Source organism: Mytilus edulis, chromosome 9 (genome assembly GCF_963676685.1).
Source record: "Mytilus edulis chromosome 9, xbMytEdul2.2, whole genome shotgun sequence".
NCBI lineage: Eukaryota > Metazoa > Mollusca > Bivalvia > Mytilida > Mytilidae > Mytilus > Mytilus edulis.
The window spans coordinates 86,417,663-86,438,838 of NC_092352.1; the positions used below are offsets into that span (position 1 = coordinate 86,417,663).

The 21,176-nt window shown below is 31.1% G+C and overlaps 1 protein-coding gene across 2 annotated transcripts; it reads left to right on the plus strand.

The window, feature by feature from the left end:
- The first annotated feature begins 1,256 nt into the window (after window positions 1–1,256).
- LOC139489284 (myb-like protein X) lies at window positions 1,257–20,502 on the plus strand. 2 transcript variants are annotated; one of them, XM_071275557.1, is made up of 9 exons: window positions 1,257–1,398; window positions 2,089–2,220; window positions 8,194–8,316; window positions 8,667–8,708; window positions 10,766–10,885; window positions 12,533–12,652; window positions 14,213–14,315; window positions 17,639–18,028; window positions 19,883–20,502. In XM_071275557.1, exons 1-9 carry the CDS (start codon window positions 1,290–1,292, stop codon window positions 20,316–20,318), a joined length of 1,575 nt encoding a protein of 524 aa, XP_071131658.1. In that variant the 5' UTR covers window positions 1,257–1,289; the 3' UTR covers window positions 20,319–20,502. The 2 variants fall into 2 exon arrangements, with proteins under 2 accessions (XP_071131658.1, XP_071131659.1); XM_071275558.1 differs by having other exon boundaries at window positions 17,639–17,979; window positions 19,883–20,052.
- The last annotated feature ends 674 nt before the right edge of the window (window positions 20,503–21,176 follow it).

Below are 21,176 nucleotides of genomic sequence, written 5' to 3' on the forward strand. Positions count from 1 at the left end.
TGTGAGTTTTATCTAATATTTGGACATATTCTATATATTGTTGTTGTTTAATTTCTATTATCCACAAAGTGTTTAGTGTGATCATCAAAATAACGCTGATTATAACATTGGTATTGTGTAAGAAGCTTTTGAATTAATGGTAAACATTTATTATTTACCTACTGAACATATCATTGAAAATGATTATCACTTTTGCTTTTCAAAAATAAATGGTTCGCATAATTATATAGAGTATCTATAGCAAACGACTATTTGAAGTCGATATGTAGTAATTAAGATAAAAATACGGAAATAACAAACAAATGAAATTTAATTTAGATAACATAAACGATTTTAATTTAATAAAAGCAGATGCGCATTTTGACAGTAAATGTCTCTTAATCAAAGTAATGCACGAGCCCCAATACATTTGAAGACAAAAACACTAAGACAAACTTTGAAGAGCAAATCATACAGAAATAGGAACTGAGTGGGAGAAACATTCCTTCATTTTTATTTGTTTCCAAACGTAACCGTTTGGATAAACTCAAGACATAAAATATGAGAGATAAAGACATTTTGAGATACACACTTGTATTCATAGTCAGATGGTCATATATGATGCAACATATTCATAAATCAAATATACTTTTTACATACGGATATTCACATGATGAGTTGCCTATAAATGATTAAAATCAAGAGTGTTTTCCTAATATCAATTTACCGGATGTAAAGTACACTATCTATATACACCAATATATTTTAGAGTTGAAACGTGTCAATAAAAATATGAAATAGTAAACAAACCATTTTTCGATAATATGAAAATTAACTTATTCATTGTATCTATAATTGCTGTAAAAAGTTATAACATAGGTTTGTCAAAAATGATTTGGAAAGAATCACGATTATCAAGCATTAACAGATATACAAAAGAATAAATAATACAGTTAACAATTCAGATTCATTGATTTAGACGTCAACAGACAGAAACCGAACGACATATTAAAAACAAAAGACAACCTATATATTTAAGTTTAATTTGAAAAAGTGGCCATAATTAGAGGAACAAAAGTCCAAGTGTTCTATGAAGTAGAATATAATTGCTCTAAGTAGGGTATTTTTCCGTTGATGACAAACGTTTAACTATTATATATAGAATTACTACTTATATCATCGTCTTCTTCCGCATTAAACCAAGTACTATGTAACTGGTTTACTACCTACGCTTTCCTATCAATCAAGTTTTTTTTTAATTTCGGAAATCACACGGTACAAATTTCATTTGTATTTAAAAAATATGATCTATGAACCATCACACTTATTTATTTCTCATGTCTATCCTCATGATCAGGAATATGGACATTCTTTCTTGTGTTGTTGTTTTTCACGTCTTAACTGGAATTTATGGAAAAGGTAAGTTATTGGACTTTCCAAATAAAATGTTTAAAACGTGAAGGACTGCTATTAAACTTAAATAATCCTAGCACCCTTAAAACCGGAAAATAATTAACACAGATTAAGCCAAAAAACTACGATCTCTCTACCATTGTCTCAGAAAATCAAGAAAACGAAAGATAAGTAAAATGTAAAGCTAAACTATTTAAAAACAATCAAAAATATCGAAATCTTGAAAAATTGATACTGTTCAGGGACACATCATATTCAGAAAACACATGCATGGTGATTGCCTTACAAGGAACAGTTTTAACAAGGAAAGTCATAACATAGATCTTCAGTTTATGAAGGAACTTTTTTTGTTTGTATATTACAACAATTTAGCGAATTTTGAACCAACTTTTATGATTATTTCCTACCAAGTTGTCCTGAAATATAGATCTACTACAATTCTGTAAATTTATATATTACTACCATTTTTGTTTTGTACTCAATACTCAGCTTAAAAAATAATTCATAGTTTTATTGATTTGGTTTTGTTTTGTTTATAGATGGTTTTACAATAAAACAAGTAAATCTGTGTTCTATAAATCTAAATACCTAGTTATGAATTACCTGAATGAAAGAATTGAAAATATTTGCAATTTTAGACAAATAGTTGCTGATGAATAGCTTAAAGTTTTATATTTATATTTTGAAATACTTTAGGTTTAGAAACAAACACAATAAATTGGCATTGCAAAGGATATAATGGCGTCGCCGAGTTGTTTTCATGCGTTCATAGAAAATTTTACAACGAAAAAGGCTGCATGGAAAAAATAAAGATGGTGATTCAAACCGGTAAGCATTTAACTAATAATTGTTTATAAATACAACTCCATTTATTAAATACTTAACAAATAACATGAATAAATAAAGGCAACAGTAGTATACCGCTGTTCCAAAGACATCAATTAATTGTAAGAAATAACAAATCTGGGTTTCAAATTAGAACAGAGGGAAATATATCAAGTTTAAGTGAAAAACAATGGAAGAACGGAACACTGAAAAATAATAACACGATTTTAAAGAACTCTATTTAGCTTGGTCTGATAAGTGTTCAAACAAATGTTCGTTTAATTATGATACTGTGTATTTTTAAACATCCCATCATTATGTTTTTGTTCTATTAAAAGGTCATTATCTTAATGATTTATTATAACTTTGAAAATACTTTTAACTACAAAATTATTTTATATAAATGTGTTGTTTGTAATATCTATTATTTTTTGCTGGTGTGCTTTGCACGTGCTACTTTTTGTGTTTTTGTGATACATATGACGAAGTTTTGTACTTATAACATTCCACCATATATGTTATTGTTCTAGTATAAGTCATGATGTTATTGTTCTATTATAATATTAACTCTTTTAAAGACAAAAATTAGTTGATATCTCTCCCCGTGTGAACATTCCCACATCAAATCACGGAACCTCGAAATGCAGTCATTTGTTTTGATTTTATACACATATAAGTAGTAATGCATGTGGTTATTTAATTTTATATTTTGGTGCTTTTTTGTTATATATTTGTTTGTTTTGTTTTGATTGAGCTTGTAACACGGTTTTGATGGCTATATCCCTTTTATAACAATTTTTCTTTTATGTTTGTTTTGTTCACGCATCGTCTTAAATATAATGGAATTTGATGCGACTGTCATACAAGTGAGAGGTTAAGCGCTATAAAACCAGGTTCAATCCACCATTTTCTACATTTGAGAATTCCTGTACCAAGTTAGAAATATGACAGTCGTTGTCCATTGGTTTGATGTGTTTTATGCTTAGATTTTGCCATTTGATTGGGGACTTTCCGTTTTGAATTTTCCTCGGAGTTCAGTATTTCTGTTATTTCACTTTTTATGAAATAAACTTGACTGTGATTCATGGAAGATTAACAAGTGAGTTAGATAAATCTACTGAAAACTGAAAAAAGTAGATGAAGAGCAATGTTTTTCTCTCTCTTAACATATATGACTACTAAAATATTCATTTAAGATTTTGCTTAATATGAAAACAACAAACCGGAGATTCAAACAGCAAGCTAGAAATATAAAAAAAAATAGATTTATGATAAATCTGATCACAAACATTCTGCCTATACTTACGAAAACTGAGTGCTCGCCGTGCAGACAGTAAAGATCAAATTCCTTAAATTATTTCAACTCACAGGGTTAAGTAGATTTTAAAACTTACAGTATTTTGAATATAAAAAGAAAATTACAATATACTCTGAGTTCAAAACGGAACGTCTCTAATCAAATAGCAATACAAAAAGCTCAAACACATCAAACGAATGGACAACAGCTGTCATATTTCTGACTTGGTACAGGCATTTTCTTATGCAAAAAATCGTGGATTTAATCTGGTTTTATAGCTAACTAAACCTCTTAATATGCATGCAAATCATTTGCTATTACCTAGGCTTATATTTTATATAGGTCGATTTGAACATCGGTTAACTACTGTCGCCCAAGTTTTATAGATTATACAACATTTGTAATTTCCCCCCAAAAAATAGAAAAAGTCTTTTTAGTAAATCATATAAGTCCCTTGGGGTATCATAAGCCGAGCTTTATAGAAATGGACATCAAAAGTCGAATGTTGTTTAATTTGCTGCTATGAAATTTAAAAGACGAAATATATCATGAAAAGCTCTTGGAACTAAGGATTTTCTTATCCCAGGCATAGATTACCTTAGGCATATTTGACACAACTTTTAGGAATTTTTGGATCCTCAATGCTCTTCAACTTTGTACTTGTTTGGCTATATAAATATGTTGATATGAGCGTCACTGACAATTATGTAGACGAAACGCGCGCCTGGCGTACAAAATTATAATCTTGGTACCTTTGATAACTATTTACACTACTGGGTTGATGCCACTGCTGGTGGACGTTTCGTCCCCGAGGGTGTCACCAGTCCAGTAGTCCAGTAGTCAACACTTCAGTCTTGACATGAATATCAATAATTGGGTCAATTTTATAAATTTCCTGTTTACAAAAATTTTAGGACATTTTGGATCCTCAATGCTGTTCAATTTTGTACTTGTTTGGCTATATACATATTTTGATATGAGCGTCACTGATGAGTCTTATCAAAATTTTCGTCAAAATTATTAAATCGACGATACCAATGTTTTTGCTAGAGATTCACATTTCTACAATTAATGTCTATTCAGTGATCATCGAGACCAACTTATTAAATCTAAAACGCAATACAAATATTGAAGAACAAACTAAACAAAAAAGGACATAAAAAGGCAAAAGAAGAATACATCTCGTCATGCATCCTAAATCAGTTAGGCAATAACAATAAATTAAAGAAGTTATTATTTTATAACCTATCAAATAAAAAATCCTTTCTAACAAAGGTTCTACAGTTATATTATATAGGATTAAACACATTTTTTCTAGAGGTTATTGAAGTGTAAACCGGGGCGATTAACTCACAAACTGAATAAAAGTTTCGGACTTTTATGTCAAGTTTGTGAGTAAGAGACCCGGTTTAAACATCAATAACCTCTAGCAAAAAATGTGTTTAATCCTTATAATTCTTCAGCCAAACATACGCGATTATTAATGTACATTATTTGTTTGATGGCTGCTATACTTATCATCAAAAGCACAATGACATGTTGTAGCTAAGTAGTATGCCGCCATTTTAACTTTCTATAAACAAATAATGTCTGATAAATGCAACAGAATCTAAAATAAAATAGCACCTACCTCAAAAACTTATTTTAATTAAAAATTATTCGAATTTGAAACGTACATGTAACAAAATAATATTTCCATTGAAACTTTTCATTCGTATGACGTCGTGTTTTGCCAGGACGTAAATTTGCCAAATCCTTCATGAAATTTCGCGGAATCTTATTTTATTTTTATAATACATTTCGAAGCTTAAAAGTGCATTTATTATGGACTTTTTAACTTTTTTTTATTCGAGCGTCACTGATGAGTCTTTTCTAGACGAAACGCGCGTCTGACGTATATCCTGGTATCTATGATGAGTTCATTTGCTACCACTGGGTCGTTGCCACTGCTGGTGGAATATGATTTCCCCGAGGGTATCACCAGCCCAGTAGTCAGCACTTTAATGCTGACATGAATTATCATTGATATGGTTATATTTATATATTAACTGTTAATAAAATTTAGAATTTTTGAAATGCTAAGGCTTTTCTACCTCAGACATAGATTATCTTAGCTGTATTTGGCAAAACTTTAAGGAACTTTGGTTCTCAATGCTCTTCAACGTCGTACTTTATTTGGCTTATTTAACTTTTTTGATTCGAGCGTCACTGATGAGTCTTTTGTAGACGAAACGCGTGTCTGGCGTATATACACAAATTATGTCCTGGTATCTATGATGAGTTTATTTATTTCTTTTTTTTGTTATATATGCATTAGAAAAGAAACAACTGTTATGCAATTGTTTTATAATCTCAATTTGCTGAAAATCCCAGGATCGCGTATGAATAGATTTCGAAAGTAGTTTCAGAAACATGGTTTATCGAAGTGTAAACCAAGAGAAAAATTATAATTGACCAATCTAATACAATTATTTATAGATATGCAAATGATATGAGAATTATCATGTATTAAACCTTCATTTTTTAACATTATTGAAATTGGTCATTTTGAAGTTCTTTGTAATCAGATGTTGTCATGATTACTTGTAGTTTAATCATCGATTCAATCAGTTATTTTGAGAAATTATGTAATCATTAATTTAATTTTACTGTACAATCGACAAAGTAATTGTAATTTAATCAATTACATTGAACGTTACCAGATCCATCTCTGCATTAAGACTATTACCTTTATACTACTTTCATATTTCATAAGCAAAACACAAATAACAACAGTCCACACAATTCACTTAGAATCGACTGTTCCGAACTAGAAAAAATCCCGCATTCACAAAACACATACAAAGCATTATCAAAATCTAATAAGAAATAAATTATTTCGTTTGTCATCTTTTTATCAATACTTATATTGGAATGTATTGTTTTCACTCTTACCGTCCCGATAATGGTAAATTTATAATAAAAAGCGGATATGAAACTTAATTATTTCATTATATAAAATTGAGTCGTTACTGCTGCCAGTGAACATTACTCTTAAATGTATCCTCAGTTCAGTAGTCAGTGATCTGTAACTGACAAGATTTGAAAAATACGTTTGTTAAATTCTTTTTCAGTAAATAAATTATGACAATATTTAAAAACTGTTGGTTGAACTATCTAAAATAAATGACACCTTTGAGTGATTTGATTTAGTTGTAGCTAAGCAGTAAGCCGCCATTTTGACTTGCTAAAAACAATTAATGTCCAATAAATGCAACAGAATCTAAATAAAATAGCACCTACCTCAAAAACTTCATTTTAACTAAATATTATTCGAATTTGAAACGTTCATGTAACAAATAATATTACCATTGAAACTTTTCATTCGTATGACGTTGTGTTTTGCCAGGACGTAAGTTTGCCAAATTCTTCATGAAATTTCGCGGAATCTTATTTATTGTTTTTTAATACATTTTCGAAGCTTAAGTGCATTTATTTTATTCCTTTTTTGTCATATATGCATAAGAATAGAAACAACTGTTATGCAATTGTTTTATAATCTCAATTTGTTGAAAATCCCAGGATCGTGTATAAATAGATTACAAAAGTAGTTTCGGAAATATGGTTTACCGAAGTGTAAACCAAGAGAAAAATAATAATTGACCAATTAAATTCAATTATTTATAGATTTGCAAATGATATGAGAATTATCATGTATTAAGCCTTCATTTCTTTTACATTATCGAAATTGGTAATTTTTAAATTCTTTGTAATCAGATGTTGTCATGATTACTTGTAATTTAAGCATAAATTTAATCAGTTACATTGAGAAATGATGTAATCATTCATTTAATTTTACTGTACAATCGACAAAGTAATTGTAATTTAATCAATTAAATTGGACGTAACCATACCCATCTCTGCATTAAGACTGCTACTTTTATATTACTATCATATTTCATAAGCAAATTATAAATAACAACAGTCACACACAATTCATTTAGAATCGACTGTTTCGTATTAGAAAAATTCCCTAATTCACAAAACACACATCAACATACAAAACATACCGAAATTTAATTAGGAATACATTTTTTTGTTTGTCATCTTTTTATCAATACTTATATGGGATCGTATTGTCCTTCCTCTGACCGTCCCAATAATGGTAAATTTATAATAAAAAGCGGATATGAAACTTAATTATTTCATTATATAAAATTGAGTCGTTACTGCTGGCAGTCAACATTACTCCTAAATGTATCCTCAGTTCAGAAGTCAGTGATCAGTAACTGACAAGATTTGAAAAATACGTATGTTAAATCCTTTTTCCGTAAATAAATTATGACAATATTTAGAAACTATTGGTCGAACTATCTAAACTAAATGTTATCTTTAAACTCTATTTACGAAGAAAATTCCTTCGAACGCATACAATTTACAAAGTGTTTTTAATACTTACTTGTTTGCTTGAGAATTATGGTTACAACTGGTAAAAATCTCTTTTAATGGTGCACCTCTACCTTGAAAAAATGTTGTAATTTTGACTGTTAGTTTTTGTTGCTTATTCATGTCCAAGTTAAAAACATTTGAAGTAAAAATTTTGTTATTGAGAAAGTTTATTCAAACATCTCGTGTCGCTAAAGATATCAAATATTCCATTGCACAAGTTGTATCATTTCATATACATTTTTAATATACAGCCATGCATGAGAACTTAACAAAGGAATATTTGGTGGAGCAGTCAAAGCTTCCATGTACAAAATGCGCTGGAAACAACAGTTGTTCAGACAAACACTGCAGAGAATTATTGTCTGTTTTCATAGGTAAGCAAATAACGAACAAAATTTCCATTCTATTTCAATGTGCGCAAATATAGTTATAGTTGTAACCAAATGGTCCATTCTCGATATGGAAAAAAAAACATGTAAGTTCTGAACACATAACTATCTCAGTTGTACGTCTAAAAGTTTTTGATGCTTCTTTTTCGCTCTTTATAAAGAGTTGTATTGTTACAGTTATTACACATTGTATCGTCGTTTCTACTAGTAACCATCCATTGTACCACGACCATTCTTGGTGAATTTTAGAAACATGACCCATTAACATCAATATTGCAAGTCTATCAATTGATTACATAATGTTAATTATGCTTCTTTTTTTTTTTTTATTGCAGAAGAACTACAGAATCGGCAAAAGCGGAGCGCTAATCATATAGGTAAAAAGTACCAACAATAAATTCAAATTAAAAAAAATGGAAAAAGAATCAATATTTTAATGCAATAAGTATGTTACAATATTTTTCATTGGCTAAAAGTTACCATCAAATCCACTGTTGACCAGGCATAGCTGAGGAGGGACCCGCAATTTTGAATTGATTGGATCAACAAATGTTCTATTTCGACAATATTAATGAAAAAAAAAAATAACACCTTACTCGAATTCACCGTTTTAATGTAAATTTACCCGAATTTTAATCGTAGAGGTAACATAATCACTTGCATTTTTGTCCATCTGATGAGTTAAGCCTTTTTCAACTGATTTTTATAGTTCGTTCTTATGTTGTTCTGTTATACCACTGTCCCAGGTTAGGGGATGGTTGGGATCCCGCTAACATGTTTAACCCTGCCACATTATTTACGTATGTGCCTGTCCCAAGTCAGGAGCCTGTAATTCAGTGGTTGTCGTTTGTTTATGTGTTACATATTTGTTTTTCGTTCATTTTTTTACATAAATAAGGCCGTTAGTTTTCTCGTTTGAATTGTTTTACATTGTCTTATCGGGGCCTTTTATAGCTGACTATGCGGTATGGGCTTTGCTCATTGTTGAAGGCCGTACGGTGACCTATAGTTGTTAATGTCTGTGTCATTTTGGTCTTTTATGGATAGTTGTCCCATTGGCAATCATACCACATCTTCTTTTTTTATATAATAACCTACAGTTTGTTAGTTTTCGTTTGTATGACGTCACGTTTAGCCATGACGTCTTTGCGCCCAAATCATTCATAAAGATTAGCGGTTTTTTTTAATGTAAAATTTATACCTTCATTCAAGCTTTAACGTATTATTTCTTTTTGTAATGCATCAGAATCAGAATTCAGTAAAACTACATTTGACGGTGGCAACTTTTCAACTGCAGTACTGTTATTCCTAAATTAACACGAGGTTTCATACAAATAAAACATATTTCAGTAGTTAAGGAATGAAAATGATCATATAATACCTTTTAATGGAGTTTTAAACTTGTATACTGACTAACTATAAAGTCTTGGAAACAACATCGATTTGTTGAAATTGTACTTTGAACTAGATTTCAGCAACAAGTACTTTTTTGTCCGCAATTAGTGTCTTTTCTCGTTTGAATGTATAATTATATAGAATATGATGAGTATTTTTTTTAACTGCTTTGAACACTTTTGTCTAGCATTGTGCTGTTTCAAGACGGTCAATGTAAGTGATCAGGTTGATTCAAGGTGCCCACAACCATATATTAACCCTTTCATCATAAACTTTATCTAAGTCAGTAGCCTTTAGAGTAGTAGGCTTGTGTATCTGATTGATTGATTGAAGATAGAATGATATACTAATGTCGATAGATTTCTGTGATATAAATCAGAGATTTTGGTTTGAATCATGATTATAGTACAGAATACATAACTTTTCATATTAAAGTATACCATCTGTTGGAGGATACAAAATTTGAAATTATTTGTTACATGTTTCATAAAGAGACTGATATTGCGATGAGAGGACAGGTATTGATTTAATTTGTCCTTCCAAATCTAAATTAAAAGCATATATTTTGCAAACACCCTCTTTTTTCAAATTAAATTCATTGTATTTTTTGAAAAATGCAAAATATATTTTGTAACAAAACATCATTCATATTCAAATACCGTTGATTCTCACAAGAGTAATTTCGCTTACAATCGATCTTGAATATTTTTTCACCCACTATTGCAGCAATATCATTTAACGACGAGAATACCCTTTATCCTAAAGGTGATAACTTTAGAACTCAGATTTTATGATTCTAATGTTTGAATGAATGGTTCATTGGTTACAATAATTTTACAAAGCCGCAACTGGTTTGGAATGTGTGGTGAATTCAATCTCCGTCGCAGAGTTCAGATACATTCCGTATATGCTCCGCAATACTGCTCTTAATATTACACATGGCAGAGGTGATATTGAGTGTAGTGTTACGAAGTATTGGTCGGAACGGATATGTTCTCTGCGCGTTAGAGATTTTAGTTAATCTCAATTTTTTTTGTAGATTCATCAAATTCCGATGATGCTACATCCGGTGATGCAGACGATGAAAACAAAAATATGAATAGCAAAGAACATGGAGGAGTTGATGACACCGAACAAGACGAAAAAAACACAATTGACTGTAAGAAGTGGAAATTAAGTAGTGTTTTCGTTGGTGCCATTTTTTGTTGATTTGGAAAATACTTCATCTTTGGAATGGGGGATGGGGAATTTGCATTTAGTTACTCGTTTAAATGCGTTGTTCGTCGTTCCTTACGACATCATGATAATTAGTACTCTACGAATAACAAAAAGGAATCCACAGTATATAAATATAGGAAGATGTGTTATGAGTGCCAATATGACAATTCTCCATCCAAGTAATATATATGAATTTTTATACGTGTGCATGTAAAACAAATTCGTTGTAGAAGGGTCTAAATACAACACAAACAACATTTTCCAAAAGACCAAAAAAGTGAAAAAGTATATTTAAACAAAACGCATTTGACTAACAGGTCGAATATATATTATATATGTACAACTCGTCTAAACATCAACCCAACAATGTTAGATCTGTAAATTTGCTATATATTTATAAAAGTTAAAAGTCAATGAAACATCATTCAAAAGCCACACTAAATTCAAGCTAGAAAAATTTACTAAGCTTTTACCATATTCAATAACTGACACGTCTACGTGCTTTACACGGATAAATTTTTCTCACATAAATCTAATGGGAAATTCACCTCAAACTATCTTATTCGTGCGTTAACTTTCCACATGATTTTTACATGAATCGAAATTCTCATGAATCTGTTATCGAATTTTTCCTGTGAATTTCAAAGAAGTTAACGATATGTTAAACACAAATGCGTTTTCATGTTTTAATCAAAATTGAAAACATATGTTATATGAATAAATGTATTTTCAAAATTCATGTGAATTCCATGAAAAAAAGTTTTATGCGAGTTTGAAATGAGAATCATGTGAGTTTGAAATGAGAATCATGTGAAACTCATGTTCAACAGTTCACGTGAGTTTCACGTATAAACTCGTTTACGTTAAAATGCACGGGTAAGTCACTCGAGCGTCACAATAATAAAACAAAAGTAACAGCGATTATAGTTTATTATAAAAATTACCAGAAAGATCATTGGATATTACAGATGGTAAAAGCCCCTAGAAAATATTAAGTAATTCTATTTAATAAAGTATCAAACTATTTTCATAGTTAGTGAAAGAAAGATAATTAGTCACTGCACGTTTATGAATTGCTTCTCATTTCATACATATTTGGCAGCTGTAACTTTGAGAAGATTTAAAAAAATCATTTCCATAATCAAAAAGACCAAAGTAATGTTGAACTGCCCAAAGTCATTTTGAAAAATCAATCAAAGTTCCTAAAAATCAAGCAGCAATATTTCAAAATTAAAATGATATTACATATTAGACAGTATCATAAGCTACTTTAAGCGCACAAAAATTAAGTAGTAAATTTCTTCTTTTGCGTTTTCTTTTATACTTATAATTGAATATAAGGGCCTGCAGTGTAAAACCCTTCTATTGAATTCAAGCAATTTATATCTTACTCCCACAATACATCCCCACATTAATCCTTTAGTGTTTGGTTCTTATTCATTATTGAATTTCAATTATATTGGCTTTGAGCGTTTTCATTCGTTTATTTATGAACTTAAGGAACATTTACAAAAACTTTCGATAAATTTCTGAAATCTGTATGTTTGCTAACAAAAATAATTTGAACAATGATGATTCTTTATTTTAGATGTAGAACATTACGATCATACCACAGACAGTTATAACAACAATGAAAACAAAGAAACTACAGAAAAGGAAAAGGGAAAAGGGAAAAGAAGGAAAGAAGACAAAGAAAACGATAAAAACGGTAATATCAATAAAACGAACAACGAAACTACTTAAAATGTAAACCTAAAGGAAACACTCACCCTACAATACAATAAATCAATGCATGATTATTTTTCTTTAAAGTAAATATATGGTCTTCAAAAGTTGAAAACTCCATTTTCCATATTCCATGCTTTAAATACATATATATATATAAAAATCAGTACTGAAATAGTACTGACAAAATCAGTACTGAAACAGTACTGACAAAATTAGTACTGAAATAGTACTGACAAAATCAGTACTGAAATAGTACTGACAAAATCAGTAATGAAACAGTACTGAAATAGTACTGACAAAATCAGTACTGAAATACTACTGACAAAATCAGTACTGAAACAGTACTGAAAAAATCAGTACTGAAATAGTACTGACAAAATCAGTACTGAAATAGTACTGACAAAATCAGTACTGATTTCATTGAAAGTATAACATTATAAGTTTTCAGTCTTTCCTAACAGTACTGATATGCACGAGGGTAGAAATGTACCAAAAAGGCGTGGGTAAATTATTGGTAGTGTAGAGGTAAGACAAGTTTTGCATGCTACAAAAGATTTGCTGTTCCGTGGATAAAAAATTACAATTAAACAAAAATACTTTAAATTGAGGATGTGTTTGATTTCGGAAATGTACATGATGTAGATGAACATACAGATGAACATACAGAATGAACAATTTCTTTATGTGAATTTTCTTCTTTTTCAAAATGTATGTATCAAATGAAACACCACCTCGGGTAAAACAGTTAAATGCAATTAAATGATTTGCCTAATGAAGAGAAAAAACTGTGTTTTCAAAGAAATACCTTGAGGTATCTTTAATCTCAAAACGAACACAAATATTATCAAGTGAAATGAAAAAAAAAACAACAACAAAAAAGTGTAATCATTAAATTCTTTTTTACCATTTTTCGAATATGAGCGTTTGTTGTCAAACGAAAATTCATCGTACTGTTTCCGTGGTTTTATAACTCCACTAGTAATTATCGAAGAAATAATTAGAAAATATCGATATTCATGAAAAGTTGGTAGCAAAATGTAACCAATCACAATAAAATTTATCGACATGAAATTAACACTTATGCAATTTTGCGTCTATATATATATTTTCTGATTGAATTTGATTAATAAATCATGTTTCGTCAAAAGATTAACATAGAAATGTATGATAACCTCGGATAGTTCAATATCAGTGTATTTTTTTTTATGGTAAAACAAACAAATCAATATATTTACGATAAACGAGGAACTTATGAGAGGAAAAAAATTCAAGATAAAATGTTAACGCAGAATGATGTCCACATACAGAAATCAAAGAGGACGATTTCTCATTTAGAATGCAGCTAAATAAAATATTGTTAAGGACAGTCATAGCCAATAATGAATGTAAAATATACATGTACTAACTATTAAAAAATCTGCCTGTACATCTCATAACAATTGCATATCTGTAGATGTTGAACTATAGCCACCAGGCGTCAAATGAGTTTTACATGTATATATGCATGTTATTTGTTAATGATGTTTTTCTTTTTTTTCAGAAATATTTAAACTTGGAGCAATAGTTGGTATCTCAGTTGGAATAACAGGCACAATCATATTATTTCTGATCATACTGGTTATTATATTCGTATACAGACGAAGGTAAAGTTATTTTCGAATGATTAACTAAAAATTCCAAAGTTCAATCGGAAATAATATATTTGTTTTAGTAGCGTGTTGCAAACTTTTTGTTTGTTTTTATAAAAACGTATTCAATAAACTTTAGATTTTTCTTTTGGTACTTTCTGTTTCTTCATTATAACGTTGTACTCTTGGACACCTGTTCTAAGAGTGAGACTGCACTAGTTTTAATTTTTGAAGATTGTTTTAACTACATGGTCACAATTGATCGTCTGTCAATTAATCATTAACATATGAAACATATAACGCTATGTATTAATTGTGATTCACAATATCAAGCGTTTCATATGAGTGAGCGCTTCGAACTAATTTTAAAAGGCTGATATTATTAGTTACATAGTGTGCTAGTGACCTAATACGGTATACATGGGGTCAGTAAATTCCATATGGGGTGAGAGCGAAGCGCACTATGTAACTAATAATATCAGCCTTTTAAAATTTATCTTACCGACTATCTTGACATGTGAAATTTAGACCTGTGACCTATCAAAATGGTCAAGTCTTCAATACCTGTTAGCATTAAGAAACTACTTCCATTGATCCTACAAAAACAGGTGCCAACAATAACAACTTGTTAGGTTTAAATGCGTTTTATGAATTTATTTCCATCTTATCTATAAATTTCTTCGTCTGTTGAACCCTTTAAGACTTTTTTTTAGTATCATTTTGTTTTTATAAAGGGAAGTAATACCATGTACAAACCGTGTTTTAAATAAGCCCCGCCTCCCTTTTACCTAATATGGAATATAAAGGGACGTAACACCACTACTAACCGTGTATGAAATAAGCCCCGCCTCCCTACTAACCTAATATCAAATATACACGGTCTCCGCGAGGACGCTCTTAAACAACCATATTCCTAGAAATGTATAGGAGGTAAGATAATATTGCATACTTTATATGTATTGATGCTTTTAATCAGTACAATTAACCTCCACACATTATCTCATACACATTGTACTGTTCAAATTGGTTTCTTGACATGGATCGGCATTCGTGTTTCCAGCTTTTAGTGTTTTTTTAATGTGGGTGTTCTTTGGTGTAGGTGGGTCTAGAGATACGATTATGACGTATAATGTCATAGAGTGTTATTTTCATTTTGCATGCCTTTGCATTGAAATAGATATAAGAAGATGTGGTATGAATGCCAATGAGATAACTCTCCATCTAATCCACCAATAATTAACGATATTCAACACGGAGTCTTGACATACACCGAACAGCAAGCTATAAAGGGTCAACAAATGACTAGAGTAAAACTATTCAAACGGGAAAACCAATGGTCTAATCTACATAAAAAACGAGAAACGAGAAACACTTATAAACCAAATCAACAAACAACTTAATTATTTTTACATAAATAAGACCGTTAGTTTTCTCGTTTGAATTGTTTTACATTGTCTTATCGGGGCCTTTGATAGCTGTCTATGCGGTATGGGCTTTGTTCATTGTAGAAGGCCGTACGGTGACTATAGTTGTTAATGTCTGTGTCATTTTGGTCTTTTGTGGATAGTTGTCTCATTGGCAATCATACCACATCTTCTTTTTATTATTTAATAAAACATCAAATTCCGGACTTAGGATAGGTGCAAGCAAATGCAGCGGGTTCAACCGTTTTAATAGCTACTAACCTTCCCATTGTCTGAAAAAAATAGTGTAACATTTCAAAGTAATAAGGCACACTATAAATGTCCCATTTATAGGCGTTATGTTTTCTGGTTTGTCCGTTAATTCGTTCGTTCGTTTGTCCCGCTTCATGTTAAAGTTTTTGGTCGAGGTAGTTTTTGATGAACGTGAAGTCCAATCAACTTGAAACTTAGTATACATGTTCCCTATGATACGAAGTTTCTAATTTTAAAGCCAAATAAGAGATTCCGCCCTCCCATTTTCACTGTCCACTGAACATAGAAAATGATAGTGTGGATGGAGCATCCGTGTACTGACGAAACATTCTTGTTGACGTCTGTTTCTGAAACATTTGATTATTTAGTTAGTTGTATTGCATTTCTAAAAGTACGTATCCACAGTTTTGGTTCCTATTAAAAGAGGGACGAAAGATACCAAAGGGACAGTCAAACTCATTAATCTAAAACAAACTGACAACGCCATGGCTAAAAATGAAAAAAACACAGAAAAACAATAGTACACATGACACAACATAGAAAACTAAAGAATAAACAACACGAACCCCACCAAAAACTAGGGGTGCTCCGGAAGGGTAAGCAGATCCTGCTCCATATGCGGCACCCGTCGTGTTGCTTATGTGATAACAAATCCGGTAAATAGTCTAATTCGGTAGGTCACATTCAGGAAAGGGAAGGGGATTGTAGTTACGACGTAAGGAACATATCCGATATCATTTGCGATACGGTAATTCCATAACGGTCAACCAACTCGTGATGGCGTCCGTAAAATTTACGAAGGGATGATTTCAACTTCACCATTTGGAACTCTTGGTTTAATAGCTTCCTTGTGAGCATCAACCCTCTATCAAGAAAATCGTGATAGGAAATGCAAGCACGGGAATATCGTATCAATTGGGAGATATATATTAACATATGAAATACAACTAACTGTCCCTTTGGTATCTTTCGTCCCTCAATTAATTTGAACGGATTTTTCTTGTACTTTTAAGATAGTAGTATTTGTGTGTATGTGATGTATGGGAATAAAGTTTTTTCTATGTATTCAAATAATTGCAGTCTTAACAAATAATGTAAGTGTTGATTACTCACACTATTTTGTCACTATAACAGTCAATAAAAAAATTGGCGTACAAGTTGTAGGTTTATCGTGCTATAAATTCAGGTCTGACAACACATTTTCTTCTGAAAATGTATGTACTATCAGGAACATATATATGTATCAGCCATACTGTTCCAAGGTACTATGAACAGTAATTGTTAATTGATATAACCGTGCGTTTGATATTTTAAGGTTTTATTATTTCCCTCCATTTTGAATTTATCATCAAATTTTGTATTTTTGCAAATATCTTTTTTGGTAATTAATTTATCGTGATAATCTATTTAAACGCTATGATTTAAACAAGGTTTTATATTTAATGCGTTCGCCTCAGTTTAAGTTTGTAACCCGGATTTGTTTTTTTCTATCGATGTATGAGTTTCGAACTGCGGTATACTACTGTTGCCTTTATTTACAGCATTAACTCACTATTTTTCCACAAATATTCGTATATTCTCGTAGTAAGATACAGATCAGCATTTAAAATCTATATGTTTATCCTTTTTCTTATTCCAAGTTATTACTTATATGTTAAACAGATCAAAGAAAAGGAAGCGAAAGAACATAACAAGATTACAGCCTATGGACCAGAGATTTGAGATTGCAAATCTAAAAAGTAATACATCCTGTACAAACAAGGAAGAATACCATAGTCTTTCTACAAACAAATCTCAAAACACTGACGAGGCACAAGGCGAGTACTTTGTTCTCGATCCCTCCATTACGAAATATGATAAAGACTTGAGGAACCGGAATTTACCAGAAATTACAAGATGCAGTAGTACAGATGGTGATGAGAATGTCTACTATGAAATTGATGAAGATAAAATGAAATCTTCGACAGATTTGGAAGGAGTTCATAAGAAGCAAATAAAAGAAGGTAGAGTTCAAGGTTCTCTCCATAGTTATCGGACCAAAGATCTATTAGGGTATGTCGAATGGTTGTATAGCTTGCTATTCTGTGATATGCTATTTTTTTAAGGGCGTTCGTTGGCCTATACTGTGGATTCATTATTATTCGATGGTTACCAATTTCCGTGTTATTCGTGGATTCGTGTGAATGAATTTTCGAAATGTTCAACGAATCACAAATTTTCGATCAGGTTGTATGCAGACTTTGGGTAAAAGCACGAAATCACATATCAAGGAAAATTAATATCAACGTCATACAATTTACGGTGATTATTTGTCTCATTGCAACAAAACCACACCACGAATTGTATTGAGCAGCAAATATTTTACAATTATATCAATATGATAGAAACTGATAATTTATTTATCGGATTATATATGTGTGTTTTTAATTTTGAAACCATTCTTTTTAAGCTAACGAAAATGTAACGTCGGGTCAATCATTATGACGTCGGGTCATAAAAAGTTTCACTGCAATAAAGGAGTAGGTTCAGTAAGACCCCTTTTTGGCCCCAAAATATAGCAGTTTTACAAAATTGTTAAAATGTAAACTTTTAGTTATTCATTAGACAGTAGAATGCTTCTGCTACATAAATATGGGCTGTTTTTGACAATACAATGCAAATTTATCCGGTACTAGCACCATTAATTCTTGCTAAATTACTGAAATTTTCATAATTCTAGCATTTAAGTTAAATTTTAGACGGTTTTCGTGTAAAACGAAAGTGGCCGCATTCGTGTTCATCCTTAATATTAAAACGTAAGTTGTATTTGATGATAATACATAACATATATAAAGGTTGAGGATGAACACGGATGCGGCCACTTTCATTTTTACCAAAAACCAACTGAAAAATGACATTTTTCGTATTTGGCGAAACCTTTTCAACTTTTTATCTCCAGTGCTGTACAACTTTGTACTTTTTTCTCTTTCGATCTTTTATATCTGGGCGTCACTTGTAATTCATGTGTGGACAAGGCACGTTTTTGGCGTATTGAATTTTAAACCTGATGCTTTTTGTTATCTATTAATCATGTTTTTCTTTGTCTAATATGTTCTCCTATTTATTTGTATTGTAGTCCTGTAATATTATGTTGTCATTTCAATGTTATATTTAACTTTGCCATTAAAGTGCGAGGTTTGGCATGCCACAAAACCAGGTTCAACCTACCACTTTTATTCCCCTTTAAAAGTGTCCTGTACCAAGTCAGGAAGATGGCCATTGTTATATTATTGTTCGTTTCTGTGTGTGTTGCATTTTAACGTTGAGTCGTTTGTGTTTTCTCTTATTTTTGAGATATTGAGATCAGACGTGGCACGGTACTTGTCTATCCCAAATTCATGTATTTGGTTTTCTTGTTATATTTGTTATTCTCGTGGTGTTTTGTCTGATGCTTGGTCCGTTTCTGTGTGTGTTACGTTTCGGTGTTATGTCGTTGTTCTCCTCTTATATTTAATGCGTTTCCCTCGGTTTTAGTTTGTTACCCCGATTTTGTTTTTTGTCCCTGGATTTATGAGTTTTGAACAGCGGTATTCTACTGTTGCCTTTATTCGGCATATTTGGTAGATTTTTCATGTTTGAGCTTGAATCGGATGGTTTTTAATGACTAAATCTGTTACAATCTTCCACATAAACTAATTAATTCAAATGAAATAGACACTTAAGTGTTTAAAAAGTGGTCAAAGTCTTTTGTCAGATGAACCTGAAATTTGAGGCCAAAATCGGTCCTTACCGGACCTACTCCTTTGGGTATTGTTCTGACCAACTCGTGTTTTTTCGCTGTTAGATACCTGGCATAATGTTGAAAGTAAATAATGTCTTTTTGTTCGTCTTTTCACAGTTATTACATTAAAATTATATGTTTTACAGATCAACGAAGAAAAGCGAACAACTAACAAGACTAATATCTGATGACCAACGAATTGAGATGGCAAATTTTGAAAGTAGTAAATCTAGTACAAAAAAGGAAGAAAACATTATTATTCCTGCAAACACCGTCGGGGCACAAGGCGAGTACTTTGTTCTCGATCCATCAGTGACGAAATATGATAAAGACTTGAGCAGTCGGGTCTTACAAGAGGATACAAAAATCAATGTTTCACAGGGTGAAGAGAAAGTTTACAGTGAAATTGTTGAAATTGAAACAGAAACCTCAAAAGATGGGATGTCAGATCACCAGAAGCAAGTAGAAGAAGTTCGAGATATAGCTATTTACCATACTGATCTGACCAACAATCGAAACCAAATAGGGTTTGACAATACAACTTACAATGTGACATTAAAGGTAGAAGATCAAATCTACTAGGACACAAAGTACTGTCAAAAAGATATTTTAGTGTTGATATCATACACAATTGTTTTCATTTTGTCTATGTTAAGATGAGATTTTCTGACATTGTTATTTACAATGGACCGTTCAGAATAGATTTCTTTACGAAGAATGAATATAATTATATTAAATTTGTTTAGCGCAATCACCATTAATTGCATCACTGTAAGGATCGATAATATATTATTCACATAAAATCTCACAATTTACGATAGGAAAATCATGAATTTGTAGATGTCAGTGTCCATTTGTCCGGGTTTCATTCCGAGGCCTTAAAAAACGAACCATGGTCTGGATAGGATCAGGGTCAAGGGAATTTACAAGGGTCGATATAGAAAAAGCAATTAGTGATCTTTTATCAAGTATTTAGCATAAGAAGAAATTAGAGAGAGAGAAAAAACAATAGATATATTTAATTTAAAAGAGGGACGAAAGATACCAGAGGGACAGTCACACTCATAAATCAAAAATAAACAAAAGACAAACAATGGTACACATGACACAACATAGAAAACTAAAGAATAAGCAACACTAACCCCGCCAAAAGGTTAGGTGTGATCTAAGGTGCTCCGGAAGGGTAAACATATCCTGCTCTAAAAAAACTAAACTAAAGTGCAATAGTTTAGTTTGAACAGTATTTATTAATGAAAAATTACAAGAATAGAATATTATAAAACAATGTTACATAAAGTTCAAATATGGGATTCGGAAAGTGCTTTCACATGATCTAATTTTGCCTTGAATTTCCAATAAATCCTTTAGCAAACTATGGTCGTAATGTTCCTAGGAACGTTTTCACAATATTAGAAAGCATGAAAAAAATATGAGATGGAC